Here is a 21,233-nt window from a genome sequence, read left to right on the forward strand (position 1 = left end):
TAGATAGATATGATTTTAGAATTGAGGGGATGTGGCTCAGTGGTCAAGCTTTCTTATCATTCAGTACTGCAGAATAAAATAAACCCCAACCACAGAAAGAATGAGAGAACTGGTGCTGAGACAGGGGGATCTCCGAGCTCAGGCCAGCTTACCACTTAGTGAATACCAGACTAGCCAGGCCATGCAGCAAGGGAAAGACGTAAGATGCATTGTTAGGAAAGAGTGGGAGAGGAGTGATTGAAGATAACAGAGGGTCTGGGATAACTGACAGAGACAGACCCTTGGAGAAATTGATACAGAATTGGGAACTGTATTTTCTTTCTTTTTTTTTTTTTTTTTTGGTTTTTCGAGACAGGGTTTCTCTGTGGTTTTGGAGCCTGTCCTGGAACTAGCTCTGTAGATCAGGCTGGTCTCAAACTCACAGAGATCTGCCTGCCTCTGCCTCCCAAGTACTGGGATTAAAGGCGTGCGCCACCACCGCCCGGCTTTTTTTAAGTGATTTTTTTTTTTTTTTTTTTTTGGGAACTGTATTTTCTTTAAACACCATCTGATTAGGATTCCTGTCAGTTAAGTGCTTTTCTAAAAGTGCCCAGTACACAGTAAACATTTTCAGTAACTAATGTTAACTGTTAACGATGGGCATTAGAGTTGGCTTTTTTCTCTTATAATAAGTATTTGAATACTTATTAAATAAATATACAGTCAGAGAGCAATTTACAAGTCTTAGAGAAGGATTTCAAGAAAAAATACTTTGCTAATTTTATGTAAAACATTTAATTTTATTTAAAAATATCTGTATTATTTTAAAATCTTGTGGTTGGGCGATGGTGGTGCACGCCTTTAATCCTAGCACTTAGGAGAGGTAGAGACAGGTGGATCTCTGTGAGTTCAAGGCCAGCCTGGTCTACTTAGCGAGTTCCAGGAGAGCCAGGGTGGTTACACAGAGGAAACCCTGTCTCGATGATGATGATGATAAATCTTGTGGCATGTCAAGCTGTGGTTTATCATATCCGACATCAGATAAAATCTGTCCTGTTAATGTCCAGCAAGTGGACAAACGGGTGAAAGTTAACTCAGAAGTTAGCAGTGGTTCTCACCCTTCCTAATGCCACAACACTTTAATATAGTTCTCATGTTGTGATCCCCCCAACCATAAAATGATCTTTGTTGCTACTCCATAACTGTAATTTTGCTACTGTTATGAATCATAATGTCAATATCTTATATGCAGGATATCTGATAAGAAATCCCTAGCCCACAGGTTAAGTTTGAAGCAAAATCTGCGCATGCATGAAAATACCAGGGCATTGCAGTGAACTCTCCTGGGCATGTCCTCTGTAGAATTTCAGACTTGGCCAGGCATGGAAATGCATCCTTTGACCCCAGTGCTAGGAGGTGAAACAAGAAGAGCAGTAGTTCACCCCCTCCTCAGTTGTGTAGGAGTGTGAGGCTCCTGTACACGCGAGACTCCGAGTCATGGTTTCTCTTTCTGTTGTTGACCAAAGCAACGTAAAAGACAAAGGTTTATTCTGGTTTACAGTTTAGTGGCACAGTTCATGGTGAAGAAGTCAAGACTGCAGAAGCTTGAGGCAGCGATCACAGTCCCAATCAAAATCAGAGATGGATGAAAGTCTGTTCAGCTCACTTTCTCCTTTTTACATAGTTCAGGATCCCATTTTAGGGACGGTTGCCTCCCACAGTGGGCAGGTCTTCCTACCTCAGTTATCTAAATCAAGGCCGAATTCCCAGCTAATGCTAGATCTTATTAAGTTGACAATTGAGATTAACCATCTCATCTTATCTGGAGATGAAGTAGGAGAAGGGGGAGCTTATTTCCCATAAAGAAGTTTGTGCTTGTTTCTAAGAATTGTGAGCCTCCTGAGATGTGATGTTGTATTTTAGGAGATGTTTTGAAAGCAGGGGAGGTGAGATTTTAGGGTTGAGCAGTCTTCAAACTTGGTCTCTTCCTGGTTGCCAGTTGCTGGTCCTGATCCTAAGGTGTGGAATGCAGACCAACTAAAGAGTTGTCTTAAGACCAACTTTAGATGCTGAAATGAAATAAAACATTGTCTTTTCCATTGTACCTGGAAGTGCTGCAGGGCCAGAGAAAAAGACCAGAGAGTAAAAGTAAATGGTTTCCCTCTGTTCTCGGCTCTCATCAACCACAGGTGTTCTGAGTGGACTGTATGACTCAGTGAAGATTTGTGCTGCTCGGGATCCACTTAGTCTAAAGTTATCTCTGAAATGCAGTACAGGGACCATTGCATAGGCAGTTATTCTGGTTAGTTTTGAATAGCTTCTGTCTCCACAGTTTCTGTGTCTTCCCCATCTCCATGTCCAAGTTGAGGTGACACACTGAAGAAGAGAGGGGAGCCAGAAGCCTCCTCTTCAGCTAGGCATTCTTCTCAATCCTTTCTGTGTACCTGGTCCTACACTGAATGCCTGTAACACAAAGAATGAAGAGGGCCTCCAGGGAACTTTCACCTGCCCCCAATAAGCAAAACACTGGAAAGTAAAATGTTTTCTTTATTAGGAAAAGCTGGAGCAACTTTGCTCTATGACCCCTGAGAGGGTAAATGGGTTCCCATTCACGTCGTGCACAACGGCATTGCAGGCGTGTGAACAGGGCGATTGGCAGTGACTGGAGAGGAGGAGGTGAATGTCCGCAGGAATATGCCATGCAGACTGTTAACCGAATGTTGTTGCTGAGCCTTCAGCATGTAACCTCCTGGTGTGAGTTGGTATTTTTAGAAATGAGGAACAAGTGGATATAAAGGAGCATGAGTTACGGGGTGTATCCCTATTTCATGTTTTAAAGCATGGCACACTCTGGCTAGGAGAGTTTCCAAAACACTGTTAATAATGTATGGCTTTTGGTTCTAGTTTGGTTGATAATTACTGCTCTTTGAACTTGGTCAAAAGACCATCTTGTTTCCCAAGAATGGTGAGAGTATTACTGTTTGCTGGACAGTAAAGGTGAAGGAAAACAAGTGTAGAAGTTGGTAGTGATGCATATCTTTATTCTCAGCTCTCTAGAGCAAAGACAGGCAGGTCTCTGTGAGTTCAAGGCTAGCCTAGTCTACATAGTGAGTTCTAGGAAGGACAAAAACCCAAACAAGAAAGCAAGTGTGTTTAGTCTGATGCTGTAGAAAATGGCTGATTTGGTCCTCGCTTCGTAACTAGGTGAGCGCGAATTTTAGGCAGAGTTGCTTCTCCCCACTGCATGTTTCCTTGCCCAAATGAGAGTTTACATGAAATTTTTTTTCTGTGATAGTCTAGTTTTAAATTCTCTAGTTTTATATTGATGTGAAAAGATATATAGAAGGCACAGGGTTTGGAAATGAGGTTTGGTAGTGCCATTAATCTTATACACACTTCTGTACTTAGGTTTAGTGCTATACAGTGTGCGGCGGCCGTCCCCAGAGCTCCTGCAGAATCCTCGTCTTCCAGAAAGTTTGAGCAGTCAAGTCTTCAGGCAGCAAGTGAGACACAAGCCAATGAACTGACCATCAATGGCCATGGCCCACCTGCCTCCAAACAGGTGTCCCAGCAGCCCAGAGGAATCATGGGAATGTTGCTCTCTAAAGCTGCTACTAAAACCCAAGACACCAACAAGGAGACTAAAGCAGAGGCTAAAGAAGTAACAAATGTAAGTCAGTCTCTTGACACTAGGCCTTTAAAAGCGGGATGGGGTCCAGGAAAGCCTCCAGAATTTCAGTGCGAGTTTATTTATAGAAGGGCCACTATCAGTGCCGAGTGATCTACTTCAGTTTGGACATTTGTGATTATTTGTTTGAGGTCCTGCTCTCAGGTCCAGGCTGACCTCAAACTTAGGCTCCCCTCTGCCTCTCCAGCCTGGGAAGGGGCAAGAGCCACCGTGCGTGGCCTAATGGGATCTGTATTTTCTCCTCTGGTAGTTCTTTCTTCCCCATAATACTCTCTCTGAGATTGGATTCTCCTATAAAATGGCGATACCCAGCTTGCACACTAAATGTCATTGAGACAGCCATTGAAATAATGTATGTGAAAATTGCTCAAAAAACTGCAGGTTTGAGGAATTGTAGGGGTGTGAGGCTTGAGAACATCTAGCTGGAGCTTTGCCCTTCATGTCTAGTTCATGCCTTTTCCCCCCTTATCCTTTTTTATTGTCCAGTTGTCTGAACTAACATAAGGGCAGTAAGGAAAAAAAGCTCTCTTGATTTGGTGGTCTGGTCTGTGCCTGTAATCCCAGCATTCGGGAAGAGGAGGCTACATAGAGACACCATCTCACAAGAGAAAGGAGGGAAGGCAGAAACAAGCACACATTGAATCCTTCTGTGCACTGAGTCTGACTTCTGTGAAAAGCTTCGTATCAGTTCTGTTTGAATCTTGCTGTTTATGTATAAAGTAATTTGCCTGCAGCCATACTGCTATGAAATGGAGGCCCAGGGTTCAAATCCCCCTGAGAATTAAAAATACTCTACCTTCTCTCCCGTCGTTTGCCATGCGTACCATTTCTGATTGAATTCTCTTAGGACAGATAGCTTCAAAATATGCTCAAGAAAAGCTCAGATGTACTCATTAAGTAATTTGTGAGAACAGAAAGCAGACTTTGTCAGCTGGTCTGGAATTCTGCTCTAGGTTCTTTTTGTTTGGTTTTTCAAGACAGGGTTTCTCTGTGGCTTTGGAGCCTGTCCTGGAACTAGCTCTTGTAGACCAGGCTGGTCTCAAACTCACAGAGATCCGCCTGCCTCTGCCTCCCGAGTGCTGGGATTAAAGGTGTGTGCCGCCACCGCCACCCGGCTTTGCTCTAGGTTCTTAGTTAACATCTGCACATTTTGCCATGATGTTTAGAGTCTGTACTGTCAAGTTGGAATGCTACACCTGGCCCATTCTGGCTTTGATCTTGCAGTGTAGCTGCGGATGGTCCTCCAAGTTCTACCTCCCTTGTTCTGGAATTACAGTCTTGTCCCACCATGCCTGACTTTTACTATGCTATACTGTTAGAGACGGTTGAGGCCCTGGTACTTCAAGAACAGCCTGAATATTAGGCAAAATTAGAAATTGTATGTGTGTTTGTTTTTTTTATGCTTTTAGGCATCTTCAGCTGGGGGCAAAGCACCAGGAAAAGGAAATATGATGAGCAACTTTTTTGAAAAAGCAGCTATGAGTAAGTATGTTCTTAATTTCTTTGAACTCGCGGAAGAAAGTTACTGTAGTAGTGTGTGCCTGCGGTCAAGGCCAGTGGTCTGGGTTTTGCCCACCAGGCATTCCCATTCCCTAACATATTCATAGTGTGCTGACCAATGTATTAAGGAAAGGAAGGGAACTTTTGGGTATGCTTGAGCTCCTGGAGGCTATTTCTGCTTTTACTTCTGGCCTTAGGAAGAAAATAAAATACTTAGGTAGTGAAGCTTTTGAAGACGGTGATAAAGTGAGAGAGTTGCACTTAATATCGCGGACGCTGGCGCTAGTTTGCTTGGTGTGACCCTAACTACAGATGTCTCCAGGGACCACAAAAACAAATATTTTGTCTCTCTTAGGTTATTTTTTAAGATTACTCACGGCACTGAATTAAATGTCAATGTGAAAATAGGCAGTAATGGCCAGGCCATTTAAATGCATCTTCTTTTTTTTTTTTTTTTGGAGGAAGGAAAGGCCTTTATTTAAGTAAGAATTCTTTCTTAATGGAAAGAGCCAATAGTTATATATTTTTATACTTCTCATATCAAGTACACATCCCTTGGGAGTATGCGGCAGAATACCACACAGAATGTAGGAACCACAGGGTGCTTACTGCACTCTCTCTTGGAACATCAGGTTTACAGAGACCTGTGACCTTTTGTCGCATGTCTATCCAAGGACATTAGTCTGAATTCTGCTTTTCCACAACGGTCAGATTGATACGCCGTGGGGGATTGGAGTGATAGTGTTTTATTTGCTGTGGAGGTTCTCAGAAAAGAATGTTTTGTATTGTGAAAGTAGAAAAATGTGGTACCTGGAAGTTATCCAGAAACATGCTTTGGTGGTGGTGCTGGAGCAATGCACGGGGCCCCCTGTTTCTGTGAAACATCATGATGTCATTCGCCTGCATGGCTCCGACTGGTGGTGCTGGAGCAATGCACAGGAGGCCCTGATTCTGTGAACACATCATGATGTCATTCGCCTGCATGGCTGGGACTGGTACGCTGTACTCAGTCTGTTACTATTTCTTGACAGTTTGATGATTTTCTTGTTTTTGTGTATTTATAAGATCCAGTGAGGAATTTTAATTAATTAAAACTTTTTTGGATAACTTGTATTCGTGTTATCTTGTTGTATCTGTGTAACTTGTGGAGTTAGTTTCCCATGGAATCCAGAAGAAGGTGTTCCAGGCCATTGTGAGTTGCCTGGTGTGGAAAGAGCAGATAGAACTGCTGAGCCACTCTAGTACCCAATGAAGACTCTTTTGTTTATCATTTAAAAATACGTAAAATACACAAATATCTGTTAACAGTAAAAACGGCCAAATTTTGAAATTGTTGATTGTATACCTACTATGTGCTTCAGCTCTATTGCACACTAGTGATAGAATGGAAAAAGAAGACAAAAACCTTTGTCTGTAGATAGATGCAGACAATGACAGGTTGCTTAGCCTTAAAAAGCATGAAATTCTGTTACTTGCAAAATGTTCACTTTCCTAGTCAATTTGGGATATTTTAGTGGGAAAGTTTAAAGAGCACAGATGAGAACAACAGAATTTAGCCAGGCAATGGGGGTGCACACCTTTAATCCCAGCACTTGGGAGGCAGAAGCAGGTGGATCTCTGAGTTTGGACCAGCCTCGTCTACAGAGAAAGTTCCAGGACAGGCTCCAAAGCTACAGAGAAACCTTGTCTTGAAAAACAAAACAAAACAAAAACAACAACAACAAAAAAGAGAGAATTTGAAATTGAAACCATGGTTACCACTATTGCACTAGTGAAGCCAACCCGTTAGGTTTCCCACATAAACATTCAAAAATATGAATAGATTGCATTTTGTGTTTTGATCCGTCTGCACTCAGAGAACATACATGCTTTGAAAAACTGTTGTCCTAACCTGTACAATCAGCCAAGACTAAGATAGGTGGTTACAGACCAGGTAACGCAAACGGCTTTCTGAAGAACCTCCACTGTGTATGGCTTTCTAACTGCGTATTCTGACTTTGCCTATAAACAGCTATCACTGGGAACACGAGGCCAGATTATGCATTTCTGTATTTCTCAGGTGGCTGATGCGTTTCTGTTCTGCATGGCCACTTGTGTGTGCTGTGGTATCTCAGCTTAATGTAGGAACCCAGGTCAGGAGTTGAACTAACTAAGGCCCATATCCAGCACTTACTTTTTCTCTCAGTGATACCTTGGGTAACTCACTTAATGTTTTTGCCGATAGTAGTCTTATAAACATTATCCCAGTTCTTAAAGAGAAAAATGGATTTTAGGCTTGCCCAGAGGGAAGCAGGATTTGAATTAAGTTCTATGATTGAAGGTAGTAGTGAGATAGAACTATCCAGGCGATAAACTACAGGGCTTGGAGAGATGGCTGCTCTTCTAAAGACCTAGGTTCAGTTCCCAGCACTCATGTGGTAGCTCACAACCATCTTTAACTACAGTCCCAGGGGTCCAATGCCTCTTCTGGCTCCACACACACCAGACATGCTTGTAGTGCACAGACATACATGCAGACAAAAAAAAAAAAAAAAAAAACCACCAATACAAGCAAAATAAATATTTTTTTTAAAGGTTGAATAGAAAAGATGTTGCTTCAGATTTAGCTGTCAGCCCATTTTTAAGCTGTATCCTTGAACATCATCGTGACTACCTGCAGCTCTTGTTTTCCTCATTTGAAAATAAGAGGATAACTTCATGAAAGTTGAATTTAGGGGCTGTCAAGCCTGAGGATGAGTTTGATCCCTGGGATCTGCATGGTAGAAGGAGAAGCAGAGAGCGTTCTCCTCTAACCTTCACAGCTGTGTGTCATGGCGAGCACACACCCAACAGAAACACAATAAACCCAAAATTTGGTATTTTGAAACCTTGTGTTTGCTGTCACTAAGGCAGTGGTGTAGTGAGAGGTTAGTGTGAATCAGAAATGAAGATCATAGATGTTTTCTCGATCAACTGCTCTGTTTTAGGACAGGGACTGTTTTTACCCTTGCTCCTAGCATTACCTGGCTCAGGAGTGATGGTTAACAGTGCACGGTGGTTATATGTGGTCTGCTATACTTTATTTCTAGATAAACTTAAAGTCAGTTTGGATCCAGAACAAGAAGTGAAAGAAGAAAAAACAGTGGAGCAGCCTCCGGTGTCTGTCACTGAAACAAAGCTGGCAGCTCCCACAGCCCTGAAGAAATCCAGCAGGAAGGCAGAGCCTGTGAAGATGCAGCAGAAGGAAAAAAAATGGTAGGAAAATTTTGCCACTTGGGAAGGGGAGTGTCTTGTGGAGGTGAGAAGGTCTGTTTGGGATTTCTACAGCAGGCAGTTTCAGCTGACTACTAAATCCTACCTAAGGCTGTGATAATGAGAGAGAAGCCTTAGGCTCACCTGGTGAAGCCGGGCTAACCACTGATGCAAACTGTGATCGTCTTTGCCTCCAGACTTCAGAATAAGTGTGTAGACACCATGAAAGTGTGCCTGTGTGTATGTTTCACATCAGATTACCCAGTGAGAAGTTACTGTTTCCAGTCCAGTTTAAGAGAAGAAGTTCTTTGTTTTCTTTTTATATCAATGAGTTTATTTTTCAAGTGGTAAAATGTAATTAGAAAAGAAAATAAAAAGCACACAAGCTGTTAAAAATGGATCCAGGAGTTTGAGACACTACCTCATAGCTGGTAGAAATTAGTCTGTTGAAAGAAATTCTAAAGGACACTGTCAGCACTGATAGGCCCACAAAGAACCAACTTTTGTGGTAAAGTTGGAGCAACAAAATGGTGACATTTCAGAGGGGTAAAGCTCTGCCCAGTAGGCCTTGCCCCCCGGGAACACATGATATACGTGGATTAAAATGTCCCAGCCATGATCCCAGCACTCAGTGTGGGAGGCTATTACCAGGCATGTACTCAGCATCCCTCCACTAAATAGCCAGTTAAGTGTAGGTTTTTAGTAGGTGTCCTTTACTAGGTTAAGAAGGCTTTTTTCTATCCCAAGTTTTCTGAGAGGCGTTTACTCATTGCTTTTAAACTTTAGCATGCTTTTTCTGCTTTTATTGAGGTGGCTCATGCAGTTTTCCTGCTAATATGGTTGGTTATACTGACTGACATGAAAATGTTAAACCAGCCTTGCATTCTGGTCGTATTTATTGTTTTACACACTGCTAGATTAGTGGACATTGCCCTCGGAGGACTTTGTTTCTATATTTTTGAGGACTACAGCTCAGCTGTTTTCTTTCCTGATAATTGGCTAGTTTTAATATCCAACTTGTGTTAACTTCCAAAGAAGTTTGTGAATCATATTTTTTCTTTAACATTTAGTGTGTGTGTGTTATGTGTTTATGTACATATCATGACACAGCGGACATAACTTGTGGTAGTCAGTTTTCTTCTGCCACAGTGTGGGGCCCTGGAATGGACTTGGTTCATTAGGCTTGGCAGCAGCTCCTTGGTCTGCAAAGCCATTTCTGGCCCTATGTGTGGATATGGTTCTAATAATTTAAGTATATAATACAATCTATTAGTGAATCTGGGCCTGGATTTCTGTGTGTGTGTGTGTGTGTGTGTGTGTGTGTGTGTGTGTGTGCATGCATACATGTGAGAGCTTTAGTGTTAGTCAAATTTCTAGTTCTTTTTGGACCAGTTTGTGCTTTTAAAGGACCTTATTTCCTCTAAGTGCTTGAGCTTGTTGAAGCATTCATACTCTAGCCTTGTCTAGCCTTGTTCTTAGAGTATTTGTAGACTCTGCAGTTATGACTACAGAGTCCTTTATTCTCTTTAATTTCCACTTGGAAATACATGTTTTCCCTCTATTGTAAAAGGCTTATTAATCTTTTCTCCTTAACCTAACAACTTTAGGCTTTGTTAGTTTTCTTTATTTTCTACTGCATTGTTTTCGACTCTAATATTATTCCCTTTGGCTTGCTTTGGGTTTGCTTTATTTTCCTAGCTAAAGTAGAAAAAAAAAAGTTGATGTTCAAAATTAAATAAGACATAGGCACTCGGGGCTGGAGAGATGGCTCAGTGGTTAAGAGCATTGCCTGCTCTTCCAAAGGTCCTGAGTTCAATTCCCAGCAACCACATGGTGGCTCACAACCATCTGTAATGAGGTCTGGTGCCCTCTTCTGGCCTGCAGACATACACACAGACAGAATAGTGTATACATAATAAATAAATAAATATTTTTTTAAAAAAAAGACATAGGCACTCAATGACAGAAAGATTATGTATTTGTCTCTAACACACAATAGGCCCTTAAATTATTTATTGATGAATGCCATAATGGAGAAAGCAGAGAAGCTAAATAATGTCAAGAGAAAGTCTAGGTTTTTATGACATCACTAGAACGAATTTACGGTCTTATCTATGCCTTTGCTCACGTTGTTCTTTCAATTTAGAATATTGTCTTCCCTTCCTACTTAGCTTTTAACAGTTGTGTCCCACAAATGTTATTTGTCCATTAAATTTTATCATGTTGTATAATAGCTAGTGCTGCTGGCCAAAACCTGTTTGTCTTTTAAGGCAGGTTTCACTGTGCGGCCCAGGCTGCCCTCAGTCTTAGAATCCGCCCACCTCTCTGCAGAAATTTTAGGCATGTGCCACTATGTCTGACCTGCCATGGCTTTTTGAGGACAGCATTTCTTTCCTGATCTTTGCAATGTGGTTGTTTAGCTGCTTATTTAATGCATGTTAAATTACCGAAAGGCCAGTAGGAGGGAAAAGGCATTGACAGGACTCTAAACTGGCCTAAAGAGAACTGGTGAAACCTTTTATTCTGACTACCCTATAAAGTGATATAGGTGTGAATAGCCAGCAGTATATTTTCTCCGAAGGATCAATCTTTCTGCTGGGCACAGTGGTATACCACTAGGGAAGCAGAGGCAAGAGGATCTCTGAGCCAGAGGCCAGCTTGATCTACCTAGTGAGTTCCAGGACAGCCAGGACTACATAGAAACACTGTCTCAAATAAACAAGTAAAAATCAACCAGTCTTTCCTTACCTACTTTGTTGTTTTCTACCCTGTGGATTTATGGCTGTAAGCTCTAAAAGAAGCTGCATAGGAACACACGCATACTCAAACATGTGCACACTTTCTGTTCTGTGTAATGGCTGCAGGGGGAAGCGAGTAGACTTGTCTGATGAGGAAGCCAAGGAAACGGAAAACCTGAAGAAAAAGAGGAGGAGAAGAATCAAGCTTCCTCAGTCTGATAGCAGTGAAGATGAAGGTAGGCATTGCTATTAATTTTGGTAGGGGATCATTTCTTGGTTCATGCTCAAAGATGTGAAAAATTCACTTACTGTGGACTACAATGAGAGCAGTAGTCCTAACAATGAGAGAATAATTCTCTCTGAAGTCTGCTACAGATTTTTATCAGAATAGTGATCATTTGGTAACTTGTGAAATACCTAAAACAGAGACTGGAGAGATGGCTCAGAGGTTAAGAGCATTGACTGCTCTTCCAGAGGTCCTGAGTTCAATTCCCAGCAACCACATGGTGATTCCCAAGTACCTGTAATGAGATCTGGTGCCCTCTTCTGGCCTGCAAGGACACATACAAACAAAACACTGTATACATAATAAATAAATCCAAAAAAGAAAAGAAAACAGAAATACAGAAAACGGAAGTACAGAATACAGAAAGACTTTCACACACTATCTAAGCCCTTTCCTTTTTCTCTAAGGCTAGCGTTCCTTTGGCTGCCTTCAAGTACATATTCTAGACATACCAGTAAATAAAAGTGGTAAAATTGCAGGACCCTGCATGTGTAGTGTCACTGTGGCTCTTCCAGGGTCAGGATGTGGACATTGTTGTAAGATAAAGAAGCAGAATAAGCACAGGAATCTCTACAGGAAAATTAATGTGCTTTAAAACAAATATCAAGTACTTTTAATATTTTTTAAAGTATGTGTATGGGTGTTTTGCTTACATGTTTGTGTGTACCATATGCATACAGTGTTCAAAAGAGGGCAGTTGATTCCCTGGGACTGGAGTTACACAAGGTGGTGAGCTGCCTGCTACGTAGATGCTGGGAACTGAAGCAGGATCCTGAAGAGCAGCCAGTACTCTTAGCATCTGCACTCTCTCCAACCCAGTATCTAAGTTTTCTTTGGATCTTACCCCAAACCATGTAAAGTATGTAGAAAGAAGCTAAAGAGAAAGGTTTGGGGGCTACATTGTGCTATCCAGGGAAGTATGTTGAAAGAGCTCGGCTAAACTTGGAACCATCGGAGGCAGTTTTCCAAGAATTGAGGTGTAATGAGTCTTCTGCGCTGCTTACTCCCTGATGTTAGGCAGGTGCCGTAACTTCGGGTCCTTCTTTGTTCTTCCAGAACTGCAGTGTTGCTACAAACTGGCTTTTTGTGGATTTTTATGTTTTTCAAGACAGGGTTTTTCTGTGTAGCCTTGGTGCCTGGCCTGCTGTCCTGGAACTAGCTCTTGTAGACCAGGCTGGCCTCAAACGCACAGAGATCGGCCTGCCTCTGCCTCCTGAGTGCTGGGATTAAAGACATGAGCCACCACTGCTTGGTGTTCTTTGTGGATATTAAGACAACACACTAGAAATGCCGAGATAGCGCTTGACACACGGTAGCTTTTTTTTTTTTTTTTTTTTTTTTTTTTTTTTTTTTTTTTGGTTTTTCGAGACAGGGTTTCTCTGTGGTTTTGGAGCCTGTCCTGGAACTAGCTCTTGTAGACCAGGCTGGTCTAGAACTCACAGAGATCCGCCTGCCTCTGCCTCCCGAGTGCTGGGATTAAAGGCGTGCGCCACCACCGCCCGGCTACACGGTAGCTTTTTGTGTCCCTCTCCCGACCCCACTGGATGTTCAGTGTGTAACAGAGATTCTTAGATGTACCTCCTCAGCAAATTCCTTCCCCCTTTACCCTGGAAGTGTCTTAAGCACCTTTAGTAGTTCTACATATTTAAAACAAAACAAACATGGCAGGCCCAGAAAGAAATAACATTAATATCTGTGTTGCTAGGAAGAAATAGCTTATAGCTGTGTTAAGTATTTGCTAACTTTTTCAGTCCTTGCATGTTTGTGGTGGATTTCAAGCTTATGGAACGCACATGCACACATACACACGCAACGTACACCGCTTTTTTTTTCCTGGTAAGATAGGTATTAAAAATATATATCGAGTCCTAGGAAACAGTGATTGCTTTCCAGGAATTGGAATCACTGGTCTCTGCCAGAGGACTCTTGACCAACAAGTGCTTACATTGCTGGTTCACTGACACGAGTTTTCCCACAGTTCTTAATTCTGACCGAGTAAAAACTGCTTTCTTGAGGTGATGCTTCATCTCTTGAATGTTTCTCGTCATTGAGCACACTAATGCACAAAGCATCTGTCATATTTACGTCAGTAAAAATGTCCCAAGTTAGAATACTTGGGTTAATGGTAAAGCCTGAGTATGGGCAAGTTTTTTTTTAATTTCTTTGAACTTCAGTTGTATGAGACAAATAAATTTGTGGGGTTATTATGAAAACGAGTGATTGATGTTTATAAAGTAGAAAATGTTGGTTGCTTATCCTTCTTAAAATATCCAAGTTTAAACAAAGTCCGATAAAACAAAGCTTATGATGATAATCCCTGCCATCTGAATCACTGAACTGGCTCTCGTTGTCAGCTCCTCCCAGCTGCCTTCCATCTCTCAGGCCGTGTTGAAATCTCTTTATTCCTCTGCTCTCTTCTCTGCCAGGGGGATTATGACATTTTATTACCGTATGATTCTCGGAGGTGGGCAACTGGAAAGTAGGAAATGGGAACTGTCTGTGGCCTTCCCTTGACCTGGATGTTCCTCACCCCAGATTTTATCCAGGAAGTACTTACTCTCCTTGATTTAAGACATGAGAGTTACTGTTGCTCTGTACCCAGTGCAGGACAACTGTAGCGCCCCTGCTCGTTGGACTGAGTCTGAGGGCAGAAACAGGGAAGCACTTGCGTGCAGTGCTGGGAGCGGTCCGAGAGGGCCCACTACAGCCCAGCATTCTAGTGAGGTCCTGGTTCTGTGGTGTGCTCTTGCTTAGACTCCCGTTGCGAGCTGAGTTCATAGCTAGACTGCAGCTGCTCTGCTTTCCTTTGTCTCTGTCTCTTGTTTCTCTGAACTCATAAAGTTAGGGCCCATTTCATACTTGAGGTGTCTAATTTATTGCTTTATCCTGGCTCTTACTCTGTTTCACCTCTTTAGGTCATTTGGCCATGAACCCTCCACTGTCATAATTTTTAACACTGACCTAATCAGTTGGGAGAAATTCAGATCCAAGATTTGTGCAGAGAATTTGAATGTAGCCAGGAGGTTCAGGGAGCAGGTGAGGCTAAGCAGCTACCCAGGCCCATGGCCAGCAGTGTCTTGGTGGTGATTAAGCAGTAGGTCCGGAATTGGGGAGATTAGCTCAGTGTGCTCACCTAGTAAATACAAGGCCCTGGGTTCAGACCTCAGCTTGGGGGAAAATAAAGTTACAAAAAAGATGACCAGACAAATAAACAAAACAGTAGCCTGCTGAGGTCCCTCCCTTCCTTTCTGGTGGCCTTCTCTTCTCTCAGACCTGATTCTTTACTGAGAAACTGGGATCCCTGCGTGGTACTCCACTGTCAGATACCATTTCCACAACATTCTTTCTCTCCTGACTTTTTTCCTGCCTGTTCTCTGTGTGGCAAAACAAGACTTATAAGGCTTATCAGTGGGGAAGTCACTAGAAATAGTCTTTTACAGTCAGAGTTGGCTGTTAGATCTTTCATGGAGATCAGCTTTCAAAGGTGATTCTTCCCAAAACCATGCACTTACTTCCAGCTGGACGGTCTGGGTCCAGCAATCCTGTCAGTCATCCTCAGACACTAGCAACAAAGACACCGTGGAGCACTGAGGAGAACAGGCTGTCTCTACTGACTTGGTCATACTGGGAAGAGAACGGATGGTTGGGTTACAAAGGCTATGGAATCACACTGGCTTGGGTTTAAGACCTGTTTTTATGAGTCGTGAGCCTTTGCCAAGTGGAGTCTCGGAACCTGTTTACTCAACTGTGTTATGGGAGTAAGATCTGTCTCTTGGGTTGTGGTGAGAATAAAGTGAGACTCCTGATATGTGGTACATGGTCATTATGTGTCAACCAGCTTCATATTCTGGTCTTGTGTACGACAGAACACTTGACTAAGAGAATCTCTAAGGTACTGCCAACTTCAGAAATTCTTGATTGTAATTATGTAAAATAATTAATGTGTATTTTAAGTCTCTGACTGTATTCCTTGGTCATCATGAATTACTGCTTGCAAAATATGCTTTGATAAGCAGAAGTTTCAAGGCAGATGCAGTGGAGAAGGCATTGTGCTAGTTAGAGCTTTTTCTCTTCATTAAGCTTGTTCCATTTTCCAGTCTTCCCAGACTCTCCTGAAATGTATGAAGCAGATTCACCATCTCCACCTCCTCCTGCATCTCCACCTCCTGAGTCTGTGCCAAAACCTGAGTCTCCTCCCGTCAAGGTAAACCCAGCCCAGTTCTCCCTTCTGTGTGTCTTCTCTCAGGACCCTACAGTCACTGTGTTGAATCTTGTGTGCCCTTCTGTCTTCTCCAGTGGCCGATAGCTGGCTCGTGTCTCATCTTGCTTCCCTTCAGGTTGACCAGATGGACACACTTCTCTTCTTACCTGAGGGCAGACATTGCTGTAGGGGATAGCCTTAGGAAGGTTGTGAGGGGGGTGGCTCTGGGCAGCTGTTTGTTTTTTTGTGATCATCACCATCAGGACTCTTGCGGCCCAGCCTCCACCAGGGCAAATTATGAAAGATAAAAGGAAACACAAAACTCAAATTTGTTCTTAGGGAAAGGACTAGATGAGAAAACCACAGCAAACAGTGACATGCAGTTTTGAATGCGCTTTAGCTGTGGCTTATCTGTTTCTATTAGTTGATAATAGTGGGTGGTGAAATGTTGAGAAGATGAATGCTGATAAGCCTCCTTTGTAACCACTAGTTTTCTTTAATTCATTCTGCTAAGACTTAATGTAAATCTCATACTGTTATATCATAGTCAAAGAAACAGGATGAAAATGTAGATAAAAGGGAATTGATAGTAGTAATATGTGCTTCTGGCTAAACTAGTTGGGTATGACGCTCAAATGCCAAGGCTGAACATGGAAGTATCTACTGCTTTCCTGGAAAGTCCTGACAGCATATTGCGGTAGTATGCTCTCCTTGTCCCTCTCTTCCACTAAGGTCCTTAATCTGTGTGCCTTTTTCACCAAGAACTCGAATCTTTCCCAAGCACACTGCTTCTCTTTCTGTAATCGGGAAGATACCAGGCCTGTGCATACAGTAAGCATTATGTGCCTGTGAAGTGTAGAGTTCCTCGTTCTACGTTTGATCATAATGGCATGATAGGGGTGGTTTTTGTAGATTTACAGTCTTCTGTTATTTTTCTCTATAGCTTCACAGGTCGACTTAATATTGTTACTGTCTGATCTTTTAGAGTTCAAGTGGAGAAAACAAAAGAAAACGAAAGCGTGTACTGAAATCTAAAACCTTTGTGGATGAAGAGGGCTGCATAGGTAAGGCAAATGTTTGGCATCAGGCTTGAGTTCTTCTTATTTTAGTGAGGCACTGTAACTCCCTGCAGAGCAGCTGTCTGCAGTGTGAGCGCACATGGGCTTAGGCCATGCAATGCTGCCTGTCGCTCCTTCTCTGAGGAGCAGAGTACACAGAACGCTGCAGTGAAGTCAGCACCTGCACCATGAAATGAAGCTCTGAGAGTGGCCTCTGAGTCGTGTCAGACTGATTGGGTAATTGGACCTGGGAGTGTCAAGTGTCTGGTGTCCCGTGGCATTCATCCGTAGAAGAGTATAACTTGACGGGGTCCCTGCTTCCTGGGTATCCTCTTTACTCTAGGTCAGGCTCTTTCCATAGATGAGTGGTCTGAGGTGGGGCTTTTGGGATTCAGCACTTGAACCCTGTTGAGATGCTCAGACTCCAATACTGTGTTCTCCTGCCTAGAGGCAATCATGGATTTGTAAAGTTCTGGTTTGGAGCATGAATAATTTCTTCTCCTTTCTTATGGTACCTATCACGAAGCTAGATCTCCTAGAGAAGGTCCCTCCCCTTTCTTTTCTTTCCCGTGTTACCCTGGCTGTCCTGGAACCTGATCTGTAGACCAGGCTGGCCTTAAACACAGAGATCCACCTGTCTCTGCCTCCTGAGCACTGGAATTAAAGGTGTGTGCTACCAATGCCTGGCTTTCTTGCCTTTTTGATTTTCATTTTCTTGTAAAATTTCTCTCTTTAAAAGATTGATTGGCTCTGAAGAATCAGCTCTTCCTCAAGTGCTGATTGAAGCTCCTGGAGTCGTTGTGTTGGTCGCAGGCCCTGTCCTATTATCTCTGCCTCCCATTCTCCTGACAGGCCTACTGCTGTGACTGTAATTGATCCTGACGTATGATGCTGTAGACATGCTGCCATTGAGTAGAGACTACAGCTTATGACGTATCAGGGGCTTATTACCAACCATGAAATCATTTCCTTTCTGTAGACAGCTCCTCAGGTCTTCCTAACATAGAAATAAATAACAGTTCATAGTTTTGTCCATGAATTGAGTTATAGGATGTATGTAGCATGGAGGGTGTGTGGGGTGGAGGGTGTTCTGGGATTGTGCTTGCTGGACTATAGGGTATTCATTCCATGGGAATGTCTCAAGTGTCTTCTCAAAAAGATTGACACATTTCTCTAATATTATTAACTACGCAAATTACCTGAAAGTCTTACTAAAATTGAAGTTTTTCTGCATTTTTCTTGTCTTTCTCTTTTCCTTTCTTCCTTTGTAGGCATGATCTCCTCAGGGTTCTCTTACCAGTCTCCAAGGGCACAGATTTCAGGTGTTTGCCATACCACGCTTGACTGAGATGCTGTGTTCCTAATTAGATTACCAGAGAGGCCAAGTTCTCTCATCTGAACTATATCTTTCTTTCTTTCTTTCTTTCTTTCTTTCTTTCTTTCTTTCTTTCTTTCTTTCTTTCTTTTCTTTCTTGTTTTGTTTTTCAAGACAGGGTTTCTCTGTGTAGCCTTGGCTGTCCTGTAACTCATTTTGTAGACCAGGCTGGCCTCGAATTCAGAGATCCAACTGTCTCTGCCTCCTGAGGCCTAGTAATAAAGGCTTGTAAATGCCCTTGGCCCTCTAAGTCTGCAGGAATCATCAAAGAGGGTTATCGGTTCTTGAAAGTAAAGACCAATTCTAAGAACTCCCCGGGGGAGATATTAGGTAGTTTTGTAACCTAATTGGGTTAACTGGATATGGGTGAAGGGTGTGCTAATGAGGCAGTAGCCAGTTGACCTCCAGCAGAGTACACCATGAGAAAAAACAACACTGAGAAGTGTTTACCAAAGACTGCCAGGTACATCCATGTGTGCTGATGGTCAGTGTGCTCCCCATTTTCATAATGTAAGCTGAAGTAAATCTTGGGCTCATTAGCAGTCATTCAGTTACAAGAACTGAGAAGTTGAGTACGAATTGTGGCTTCAGATGGGGCAGTGGTTGACACGGGATGGAGTGAGCTAGAAGCACCCATGGTGGAAGAGTGAGAGCTCTGACAGGCTAAATGAAGAGCTAGGAGAGTGAGCACTGGAAATGGGCAGATGTGTAGGACACGGAAGATGACTCAGGAAGCCACTCAGAGCATGGAGTTAGGAAGAGATGTTTGAGATACAGACAGCTCGTATGTAGACATAGCCAGTGTAGACAAGGACACAAGGAACAGGGTTGGGCAATCTGATGACATGGGGCTTAGCTGTGAAGGAGTAGGGGGATTCTCAGCTATGTGACCTCAGGGTAAATGTGTTCACTCAGTAAGAAAAAACTCAGGACCTGATGCACAGGGCAACCTCCCTTTTGGTAACTCAAAGCCACCGTGTCCCTGTTTTTTTTCCCATTATTCCAGTGACTGAAAAAGTCTACGAGAGTGAATCATGCACGGACAGTGAAGAAGAGGGTAAGATGAAGGTGGCGCCGGTACACAGACCCCCGGCCGCTGCAGTGAAAAAGGAGACCAAAGAGGAGCCGCGAAAGGGCCCCAAGAAAGGGACCGCTGCTCTGGGCAAAGCCAACAGACAAGTGTCCATTACTGGCTTCTTCCAGAAGAAGTAAATGCTGTCCCTGGCAGGACTTGGGGTGGTCAAGGGAGAAGACCAACAAGTATAGACTGTCACTTACTGTGTAAGTTTGCCTAGCTCCTTGCCTCATCTGTAGCAAAATGCTGCACTGCCATCACTTGACACTTGGACTATTTCTAGGTTTTTTTTTTTTTTTTCTAACCAAAAGGGAGTCACCTAGAAGCAGGAGGCAAAAGATATTTTAAAAGCTGTTACATTGTAATGAGTTTATAAAGCACAATTTCTGACCTGCCTAGAAGGGCCCCACTCACACCATGTTCCTCTTCTGGTCCTCTGTATTGTGTGAGCTTGTGTGGCAGTGTTTTTATTTTATGAATTCTACTGGATGTTTTCACCACTTCTCACTTTCCTCTCCGTGCCGACACACTTCTGTTCCCTGACCCCGCAAATCTGTTTTCTGTAAAACTTTTAAATCTTGGTCAGACAAAAAGCTAAAACTAAAATCTTCTGTAATCCCTTATTTCTGTCATATAGCAAGTGATACTCGGCTGCAGGCAGACCACAGAAGCTCTCCAGAGCTTTGCTCACACTCAGTGGTTAGGACAGAGCACAAATACCAAACCTTACCAAGAGTCAGCATGGCAGCCACTGGCAGAGCTGCCGTGTTAACACAGGGTACACAGTCTACTCTTGTGTTCACGGTATCTTTCTCCCAAATACATTTCCAGTCTCAATACCTAGAGAGTGGAGCCAGTACAGTGAGACAGAGTAAAGGGGGAAGTGGCAGTGCCCATCCCAGGGAGGCATGGAGACCTAAGGCACACATTAGGAGATGTTGCTCTTCTGTGTTTTCAGGTCCTCCCGTTCCCCGAGCAGTACAGGCTGCCCAGGAAGAGATGGGGGACTGGCTGGTTATAGGTCTAGACAGTGATGAAAACGTTGGCTTTTGTGCCTTTATTCTGATAATGGCTTCAAGCACCTTCCATTATGGCTGGGCAGGAGGTGAGAGCCATCTAGGTTGTGTGGCAATGGCTTTGCACGGAGTTGTGGGGAAGGGAGCACAGACATGACTGCCCATGTGATTCACTCTCAGCCGATGAGGGGTGTCTGACCCAACCCTTCCACTGAGGCCTGGCTTGTGTCACAGAGATGTAAGCAGCTGCCTACTATTGGAAGTTAGGGTTGGGACTGACCTTGGCATTAACACAGCTGCTTTAGCAACCAAGCATGGGCTTGATTAGGACCAGCAGCTTGGGAGATGAGTCCTGGCCTTACAGCGAAGACTGGAGAGCCGAGGCTTTGCACGTCAGCCTGAGTAAAGGCTGGCACATGCCAGACTTTTTTTTTTTTTTTTTTTTTTTAAGTGGAAAAGAGTGGAATGCCTGGACTGAGGCTTGACAAGAAGCTTCTGGAGAAGAGTCCCTTGTTTTAAGTGGTTATTTTTGTCATCGCCTCTGGCTATTTTTCCAAATGGGAATGGAAAAGTACAAGGCAACAATCCAGTATTCCTTAAATCTGATTATGGAGGGATTTCTAATAAAACCGAGTTTGAATTGGAGCTCTGGTGCAATCTGGGGTTCTCCTCTCAAGGGAGAGTACGAGTCTCTGGTCCCTGCACTCAGCTCCCCACCTGAGTTTGGAACTGCCTGCAGAAGCTAAGCAATCATCGCGTGGTGATGTTTTCTCTCCGTTTTATACAGCACTCAACCAGGTTACCCACGAGTTCAATAAATTCGAGAAGCCGTTTTGAAACAGTACTCAAACTGAATGTCTGATGTGTCCATTGCTTGACAGCCTGGTGGCAGGGTGTGTAGTTACCTAAACACTGACTGGGAACAGACTGGTTTTCAGTTTATGTTGCTAAAAGTGAAGACCCACAATCTGAAATGTACAAGTTTTTTGCTGTCTTCATCATCTTTTCAGTCCTCTGGGAAATCTTAGTTTTAACCGGCCTTATTTTTCAGTTCATTAAGAAGGAAATCTAGTCCTGATCTTGCAT

At 43.1% G+C, this 21,233-nt stretch overlaps 1 protein-coding gene across 2 annotated transcripts in view; it reads left to right on the forward strand.

The window, feature by feature from the left end:
- The window catches only part of Pold3 (DNA polymerase delta 3, accessory subunit), a 38,595-nt gene extending 17,610 nt beyond the window's left edge, over nucleotides 1-20,985 (forward strand). For both annotated transcript variants that reach the window (XM_057756622.1, XM_057756624.1), the window contains 7 exons: nucleotides 3,388-3,649; nucleotides 5,077-5,149; nucleotides 8,236-8,401; nucleotides 11,263-11,372; nucleotides 15,520-15,626; nucleotides 16,609-16,687; nucleotides 19,063-20,985. In XM_057756622.1, coding sequence (XP_057612605.1) covers nucleotides 3,388-3,649; nucleotides 5,077-5,149; nucleotides 8,236-8,401; nucleotides 11,263-11,372; nucleotides 15,520-15,626; nucleotides 16,609-16,687; nucleotides 19,063-19,268 — 1,003 coding nt within the window. In that variant the 3' untranslated portion in view covers nucleotides 19,269-20,985. The remainder of the gene's footprint in view (nucleotides 1-3,387; nucleotides 3,650-5,076; nucleotides 5,150-8,235; nucleotides 8,402-11,262; nucleotides 11,373-15,519; nucleotides 15,627-16,608; nucleotides 16,688-19,062) is intronic.
- The last annotated feature ends 248 nt before the right edge of the window (nucleotides 20,986-21,233 follow it).

The sequence above is a fragment of the Chionomys nivalis genome, chromosome 23 (assembly GCF_950005125.1).
Source record: "Chionomys nivalis chromosome 23, mChiNiv1.1, whole genome shotgun sequence".
Taxonomy (NCBI): domain Eukaryota; kingdom Metazoa; phylum Chordata; class Mammalia; order Rodentia; family Cricetidae; genus Chionomys; species Chionomys nivalis.